The sequence below is a fragment of the Pomacea canaliculata genome, linkage group LG1, assembly GCF_003073045.1.
Source record: "Pomacea canaliculata isolate SZHN2017 linkage group LG1, ASM307304v1, whole genome shotgun sequence".
Lineage (NCBI taxonomy): Eukaryota > Metazoa > Mollusca > Gastropoda > Architaenioglossa > Ampullariidae > Pomacea > Pomacea canaliculata.
In genome coordinates, this window is record NC_037590.1 from 27,168,325 (window position 1) to 27,177,822 (window position 9,498).

At 36.1% G+C, this 9,498-nt stretch overlaps 1 protein-coding gene across 5 annotated transcripts; it reads right to left on the minus strand.

Annotated features, from left to right (window-relative positions):
• Positions 1-1,810: 1,810 nt before the first annotated feature.
• LOC112569842 (ankyrin-1-like) lies at positions 1,811-9,248 on the minus strand. 5 transcript variants are annotated; one of them, XM_025247899.1, is made up of 3 exons: positions 8,741-9,248; positions 6,798-6,870; positions 1,811-5,495 (listed from the first exon to the last, which is right to left on the minus strand). In XM_025247899.1, exons 2-3 carry the CDS (start codon positions 6,812-6,814, stop codon positions 4,259-4,261), a joined length of 1,254 nt encoding a protein of 417 aa, XP_025103684.1. In that variant the 5' UTR covers positions 6,815-6,870; positions 8,741-9,248; the 3' UTR covers positions 1,811-4,258. The 5 variants fall into 5 exon arrangements, with proteins under 5 accessions (XP_025103684.1, XP_025103668.1, XP_025103676.1 ...); XM_025247883.1 differs by having other exon boundaries at positions 6,798-6,916; positions 8,741-9,247; XM_025247891.1 differs by having other exon boundaries at positions 8,730-9,247.
• Between the last annotated feature and the right edge of the window lie 250 nt (positions 9,249-9,498).

Sequence of the window (9,498 nt, forward strand, 5' to 3'; positions counted from 1 at the left end):
TGATAATTTAAGGGTTTAAAAAAAAAAAAAACTCTTGAGGCCGAAGGAAATGGGTCGATGCTACCCTTAGAGTGCGTTGGCTTGGGACACGATGGCCCACATATATTATAGTTGGGTGACGGCTTCTGCTTTCTGCTGAGTGGGTACAAACTTAGTGCAAGATAATATTTCCCATGATTTGAGTGAATAACCACGTTCAGTTCAGCTCTACACGCCTACAAAGACACAGAAAGAAGTGACAGACATCGAGATTGTACATGTTACATTTACCCTGAGGGAGAGTTGGGACCATGTGTAATTATATGTATGTGTTCTACGTTAACTCACGACTTTGACCTCCTTCTCTGCATGGTGATGTTTGTAGGTGTGTATTTCGAGAATGGAAGGGAGATATTCACCTGGATTCGGGCAAATGGTATCGAGATTTTACCCATCAAACAAATTTGCACCCCACTATGGACCTTTAAGGAGTGATAGCAGAGTTTCCTTTTCCCAAGTAGTACAAACACATGCTGCAGCACTTGTATTTTTGGACTAGTCCAATTTACAGAGCAGCACTAAGTACATTTTCTCAGACTTCTTACCCATATGGGAACGTGAGAAGCAGCATCGGTATTTTTCTACCATAAAAATAGGTTTGTTAATGTCCGACAGGAAAGCTGAGTCAGCAAACAAGCGCATTTCACAACAGAATTCATCCTAAAGCGAAGAAGGAAGAGCAAATGTTCAGCTTTGCTGGTAGACTGATTTGAAACACCACAGTGGAAATCTTCAACAATCAAGAGATTAGGATTTTGACTACATATGGTCACCACTGGATTTCCAGGTACAGATGACTTCCAAATATCCACCTTAGCTGCAAAAAGTGATGCATCAAGAAGCACAACACGATTTGCCGCAGCGTTCGCATAGAAATTAGTAACTGAATTAACAAGTGCACTTTGATGGCAGTAAAAGATGTACAGTAAAGGACACATATACATAGCACACTAATACCACTTTACTGGAGTCAAGTTTATTTAATTGACATTGCGTGGCGTCAGCTCAGCGAGATAGATGTGATGTGATCAAGTGCTGCAGCTGTTCAACCAGTCTGTGTTAAGATTTATTCTGAACAGTTCATGAACTATACACGTCCGTGGTCTTCACTTCTCTTCCACTGAAATTACTAGCTCACTTTTCAATTCGTTGTAATCGCTTGACCCATGTGGGTGTTTGTGTTGTGTTTGCTTCTACTGTACGCGATTTGTGTATGTGCCTATTCTACATATGTGTGTGTTGGGGATTTTTTGGACATGAAAAGTGGATGATGCTGGCAGGAAACATACAACTTTCATCAGTTTGTTGCAATGTGTAGTGAATTATTATTATCTCACAAATAAAGCAGTGTCACAATGTGGTTCTATAGCCTGGTACCCTGGCTAGTTTATTATTGGAGACAACTGTGCATTGACCTAAATGCTAATGACGTTGCTGAACAACACATGAGCATCAAGCGTAAGTTAATGGAGAGGACAAACTTAGGATTTCTTTACAAACCCATGTAAGAAATGTGATGTTCAATAGATTTAATTTCTTTAATGGAAAAGAGGACTATGTTATGGGAACTAGCATCGTTTAATAAACTAAATCCAAACGATTCTGCTCTCAGGTTAGCCTTTAAAAGCTTCCCAGACCAGTCTGGTTGCTTAAGTTTTACATGGCATCAGTAACAATTATTATATCTTGGCAAGTCAGTCCAAATTTTATGTAGATTATTTTATCTAACAGAGACACATCAGGCTCACATTAAACACACTGTAAAAAAATATTAAAAACAATGGGACCAACTGTTTATTTCACCAATGGGTGGCTCAACAAATGTATAGCATGCTCAGATCACAGGAGAGGTTTGTATACATGCACATCACATTGCTGCATCTAAACTTTAACTCAGGCACATATCTTGCTATGTGTGATAAGTAATCAACAACACTCCAGTAAAGAAATTGGATACAAGAGAACAAAGGTTATAAAAACATCTGTAAATAAAAATCACACCTTTTTTTGCTAGACAAGTACTCCAATATACCAAAGACTTAAGCCTGTTTTGCCCAAGAAACACTGAAAGACTGTAGCAATACCATACTACAGCAGTCCACAAAAAGTGTGCTCAGTGCATCCACCCATGACTTGTATACTTTCACAGCATTCTACATAGCATTATAGGGAATAATTAAGTCAAGCGAAGAAAACTGGTTAACCTTGAAAACTGACAACATAAATCCCTCTTATGAAACTCTACAAGCCATTAAAAATAAATTACTGATTAAGCACTGCCTATATGGTTTCCAATGATTGAAATTGTGACTGGTAGATGAAAAATGAACACAACTGACACACTAGAAATAACCAACATAGCAGGACTATTCATCAACAACCAAGTTACAAATTACAAGCAATAAGATTACAAGACTTCACATTGCATGCAATATAATAACCAAATATCACATTACAAAACTATAAGCAAACCACATGCAAGGTCAGGTAATTACAATGTGTTGTGTGACTCAATGGTATTACTCAGGCTCAGGCAATGCAGATGTCAACACTATCACCTTAACCATGGACACTTTACAGGACTCATCAAGTCAGTTTAACGGGGATAACTGAGATGTCCAACTTTCTTAATCTATATAACATATCTGATAATTTGGGTTCTTACTAAGATTTGAGTTTCTGTTATATTGTACATATACATAAAGAACCATCACCATTGCTGTTGCCAGCCAAAGAAGCAGAATGATAATTTAAAGTCACATTATTGGACCTGCCTATTTTGTGTCTCACACAAAATGCACAAATGTGACCTTTAGATTTTTAAGTAATTGTCAAACATCACTAAATTATCATTTTTGAGTTTTTCTTATGTAATTACAAACAATTCACTCATATAGTATCTCCCCAATTAACCTCAAATAATACCAAGAGGTCTGGGCTTTCTTCAAAAACATGCCAAAACAAATATCTGACTTGCTGACAGTGTGACTAATCAAGACTCCGGCTGTTCTCAGACAAAGGAATATGCAAAGGACAGAAACCATTTACCTACAAAACTCTTAGATTAAAATATTAATGAACAAAGCGATGGAGTCCTAGTAAGTACATATCAGACAGTACTTCAAACAATGCGAAAAGCTATCCAAAATAACTGAAATAAACATAGATTTATGTCAGTCTGAAATTTACTTTCGCCCCAAAAAATATTACTTTTAATGCACTACAAACACAATTCTTACATGAATAACATCACTCAAAAGAAAAAGTCCTCAATTTTAAGCAGGATGAGGCAAATCTGACTAGAGAAATGTCTCACAGTATTGCTGTGCTTATCGTGAAAGATCTTAAGTACGCGTTGTGTACTTGTGTGCACCTCACATAGTGCAATGACAATAAATACATAGTTTTTAACTGAGCCACTGGTGGGTTTCAAAGTTTTTACATCAATATCCAACCAAAGGGTATCCTCTTTGATCCAACTGCCTACATGCTCTAAAAAGAAGAAAACAATTTCCAAACACTGTCCAGTATTTTCAATCAATTACAAAATCCATCAACCTTCTTTATGTAAAAAGCATTTCTTAACTGCAGCTGTTGATCAATTAGTTTACCAATAAATTAATATATTATAGACAAAAATTAGTCTGCTCAACTCATAATTAACACTGAAGATAGCCAAAGAATCTAATTTCCAAAATTTTACTAAATTTCTGTAAATATTGTTAGGTTTACATAATTGAATATTGTCAATGAATTTTCAGTGTAGGAGATAAAAATCTATGCATGGCACAATTGAATAATTTCTACCACAATGTATGATATTTTCACCAAATCACACATTCATTTCTGCATTATACTCTAGATTCAGTTAAGTATGCATATCCAAAATATATATATATTACTTGAATAGCTTAAATTAGTATATTACAAGAATTACAACAACAGTTTTAGTTGTATTGTACCAAATTAATCACAGGATCATTTTTTTTCACAAATCCCATGAAATTTCATCTTCATAATTTACAAATACACATGACCAGCCCATCAATGCAAAGCTTTGACTTGTTGTGCATATACGTGTATGCGTGTCCATGCATTCTTATACGTTTCTTACATGACACATGCTATGATGTAAAAGGAAATACACATGCATGTGTTACTGACAGACATTGTATGTATGCTTGTATGTAAATACACTTGCTTGCACACATTAAGCACACTAACAATGAATCAGATCCTCATGTAACAGAAATGCTATAAGAGGTTTAGGAATACGAAGTGACCTGATTTTATTTTGCCATCCTTGTTGTTTGCCAACCATAGAGTGTATCACCTGCAGACACGTCAGTCGCAAGCTTGTAGGTGAGCATGCAATGCTCTTGATGTAGCTTAGCACCTCTTGGCCACGTGTTGTATCTTCCAGCTCAGACTGTAGCTCTTCACATTTGTAGATTTGGAACAGGTCAGATGAGGTGCTACTCCCTGTCCTTGATAGCATTTCTGCTATATCCAGCCTTTTATCAAGCAATGCTTTGTACAAAGGGGAGACTACAACAGTCCGCTTGTTGAAAAGTGCTGGCCCTTGATATTGTGAACAAGCTCCAGCTTGGATCAGCTGAAGCACAATTCTTGCTCTTCCACTGCTGACTGCAAAACTTAATGGTCGCCGGCCACTTTTGTCGGAAAAATTTGGGTCTGCTCCTCCTTGCAGAAGTACTTCACACATTTCTTCCATCTTTTTCTGGCAGGCAATGTGGAGAGGCACTAACCCACTATTGGTGGCAATATTGGGATCTGTTCCTAACTGCAGTAAGAGTTTGGCTGTTTCTACATGATTTTCATATGTGGCATACATCAGAGCTGTTTCTCCATTTCTGTTTCTGGCATTGATATCTGCACCTGCTTCTACTAAAACCCGAACACTCTCTGTATGGCCTGACTTTGCTGCACAGTTAAGTGCAGTGTCTCCGTTTTCATTTCTAATGTTGATTGCCTGCTTGTGTTTTGCCAAAAGACTAGCGACATCTGGAGACCGGTGTGCAGCAAGCATTAGTGCAGTGTCACCATACATTTCTTGAATGGTGGGATCTGCCCCTGCATGCAGAAGCATCTGGCAAACCTTGACATTGCCAACCCAAGCTGCCATATGCAAAGCTGTACGATGACGGTCGCTAACATGGTTAACACCACAACCAGCATTGATGAGTAGCTGCACAACATCAACATGGTTGTTGCAGGCAGCTAGCATCAAAGGGGTATCGCCATCCATGTCCTCTGCATCACAGTCTGCATTCCAGTCCAGTAACAGTGACACACAGCGACTATTTCCATTGATGGCAGCTCGGATAAGTGCATTATCCACCTCTTCTTGCGTGTAGCTACCATATGCACCAGTCAGTGCCATAAGAAGTAGGTCCTGGTTGTCACGATTAGCAGAATCAACCAAGACACTTTCCCTATAAAATAAACAAGATTTAATGTATAAAATACCTGCTCACATAACCATATTCTGCAACTGATCTCCTCCCAGAAGAAAAAGATTGCTTTGCACCAGCTTTTCATGTCTCAAGAGTATTTAGTTCAAGCTTTTAGTACTACCCAAACAGACATAGTTTCATATTTCAGTCGAAAGGTTAAATACATATTTTTTTTCTTTCTAATGAGAAAGGCAATTTTAGATAAAGAATGAGAAGAAAATGTTGCTAAAAAGGACCAGATATAATGAATCAACAATAAAGAAAAGTAATGTAAAGCAAAATGCTCTTTTGAACGGTATGTTGGTTTATTTATTTAGTAGAAAAGTGCTTCACAAGGGAGTGGGGAGGAAACCGAAGTACCCGGAGAAAACCCCCAATGCCCAGCCCTGCAAACAGGTGTCACATACAGTGTCCCAAGATGAGATCTGAACCCTAAGCTGCTCACTGCAGTGGTGACAAGCGAGTGTTTTAACCACTATACTACCACTGCTCTCTTGAAACTGTGCCCCTTCTATTTCATACTGCAGTTTTCAGTAAACAGCCACTGATATTTTCCTTTACAGTCATGATTCTAAAAAGGACTCTGCATTATATCTTACTCTCATTCCTGCTTAGTGGTTCATTTCAACATATTTATTCATGTTTACTGACCAGTGTATTGCAGTAGCCTTTAACTATTTTTCTAATGTCATCTAGACAAGTAATGTTTAAGGGTTTCAAACTACTTTCTTAAATGCATCATTGCACATGATTATTTCCCTTTCACTTATTTCATCTTTTCTGATCTTTGTTTCTAATATCTAACTTTTCAACACAACTGTATCCAGATAAATCATTATTCATTTTACTTTTTTAATTTTTGTCTGACCATACACTATGTTTAAGGCTGTTTTCTTTTATATTTGGCCATACTGCTATGAAGAACAAAATCTGGTATTATATTACAAGTAATATGCAAAATCATCTAAATCATATTCTAGCATGAAAAAAAATTTCAACGAGTTTTTCTACATAATACTTTAGATCTTTCCAATATTAATAAGAAATGTTCAAAATTCTAAAATTCTCAATAAAACTGCACTAACAAAACAACCCCCATGTTCTAAGTATTTGACATGCAGCAAATATAAAGAAAATTATATGTTTTACAGACATAAATGTAGCAAGAAAGAACTGTCATAACAAAACAGACTCCTGACAATGGTATTCATTTTTTTAAAATTTGATAACCTAAGTCAAAATCCTGTTAACATTTTTTAACTGACATATGACGCTACCCACCTAGTCAGAAATGCCATCTTGTTGTTTTACTGCCTTCTTTTCACAATTCCATCTTCAGACAAAGTTATATTAGCTGGTAAAAAGAAATAAAGAAAAAAGAACTCTGGAAATGTACACACCTGTAACAAAACAAGCAATAATGATTCATCTGAGTGACAGTAATAAGCAAGTAGCACATTTAAAAAATGCCTTAAGTACATCTTTACCAGAAATATATGAGATTGACTTTTTTGCATCTGCTTGCAAGTGGTGGAGAAAAAAGAGAGAGAAAAAGTATGCGTGCATATGTGTATGCTAAATTATTTATTCTAAATTAAACATCATAAATAAATGATTATAATTATTATTATGTCATGTCTTATATTTGGTACAATGATCTCCCCAGTAATGATAATAATCATATTTCTGTCAGTTTTGAGAAAAAGGCACATACACCATTATGATCACGCAGTAGAAAATCACAATCCTCATTTATGTGCAATTTATAAATATTGTTAAAAAAAAAACCAGTTGATTTGTACTTCATGAAATTTATCCAAGCTTTTGAGTAAATATTCTTGAATGTAATTTAATGTAAGATTTTTTTCTACCTTTTATGTATGATTAGAAATAACATATTTTTAAAAATCTTTTTTCAACGACAGATTTCTTTTAATAGCTCTATTCCATCCTAAGCAGTTACATTTCTTTAGAAACTGTTTAAAGTTACTTAACAAATAAATGTTATGAAAATTTATTGTAGAACTGATTTGCATTGGAATATATAAGCCGTGATTTGATGAAGAAGTAGTAGCAGAGACTGGCTATCATTTTCTAGGCCTTGCAACCCATTTATTGTCGCATCTTAATGTCCCTATTATTGTCTGAGTCTGAGTATCACATACATCCATCAAAGCTGTAAAACCAATCTATAAATTTTGGAATGTTACTGAGACTTCTTGAAGCTATTCAAATTTAGAGCATATTTAATGATAGCCAGAAGTAAGTTTCTATTGGTAGCAACTCTTTGTGAAAAACACAATTGCACTCTTAATTTATCATAATTACCTTCACCTAAATTATACACATATGCCATATGTTGGTTATCATTACCCAATAAAATAAACAACTGGGAATAATACATCATGATCACTTTTAACTACAAGGCAAAATGAGTCTAAAATTAATTTACTCTCATTCACCAATACCCAGTCATCGAGCATGGGAGTCTTACCTAATCTTCTAGTAGGTTTCACCACCTTTCGAACTAAAGTAAGTATCCTACAAATGCTTTACAATGTTTTCACTATTATTATCACTGTAAAGCAGTATTCACAACTGAAGGTTAAATTTATAAAAGAAAACTTACACCTCTCATTCACTATTGGATTAATGGGTAGTGACGAAAAGTAGCATATTTGTCTCATATTCACTGATTATTGTATAATGTACAGTATATGCAATATACTTGAATGAAGGTCAATATCTGTGATTTGGCTGGCGTAGGACTAGCATTCTTCCGCAAGTGCATGCAGGCCAAAGTATACGTTCTGCACATGAAGGGCAATTCAAGTTGACCGAATAATGCCTGCCGATCAGCATTTTACCTCATAACCGTGACCAAGACTAACTTGACATAAGAAGTAAAAGGCTACATAGGAGAAGTTTTATTCGCAAAACATGCGCATTTACATTAATTGTAAATAAACTGCTGAAAATACGCGAAAAGTTAAGGTGCATTTATTAATTTAGGTTATTATATATTAGCAAACAGCATTATCAAAACTGATCAAGTGCCGAGATCGAAGATCAATTATCATTGTACCACCAAATCAAGATCTGAAGAAAACGACGCAAAAAAGTCGTCAGTTTTCAGTGTCCCTAACGTAACAGAATAAAGAATCAGAATTGTTTTATTTGTTATCCTACCCGGAGTACTAAAATCTTACTGACTTGTTCCATACTTCGTGTAGTCCACAATGGAGAGTGAGATTGTTGATATCGAACACTTATCTATTGCTGGCAACCTTCGACGCGATTATGGGAAGTAACTGCATTCCTTCAATTCGGCGATCTGAGTTACGTCTCTTGGCTCAGCTCAGTGGTATCACGAACTAATATCCCCATGCGTTCATGGTGGTATTGATACTATTCTTGCTGGGACTAATTGTGGATTAGGACTCACCGAGAAGCTGGCCAGCAGAAATGGATACATGATTTATCAGGAAAAGTAAAGGACCGTTAAAATAATAACAATCATCATCGTCATCATCAAACCCAGGCACACGTACTCACTATATAAAACCCAACAGCCCTTAAAGCAGTTTCGAGAGGACCATACATAATGCATATCTTGATTATGGGTACTACATCGATCTTACTTCGCATCAAAGATCGAGATGCACTCTAAATCGGTGGTAATAAAAATTTCTAAAAACCAGACCTGCAGAACGCACTACACATTTCTTGATATAGTTGCATGTACCAGCTAAAATTATTGATACTTAAATAAATAAAGAAAAAAAAAAACCCCTGTGAAGCAGCCCTTAAACACGCATAGATTTCTTTACAGTACACACTGCATGTGCTAATGGGTGGTTTTCACGTGACGTCATCAGTTTTTGCGAGCTGCTTCAGCGGCCATTTTTCTTTCCCTACTAAGCAGTGGTTACGGAAGCTTGCTGGCAACTGATCGGTTATCATGGTCGTCTGCGGTATAAAA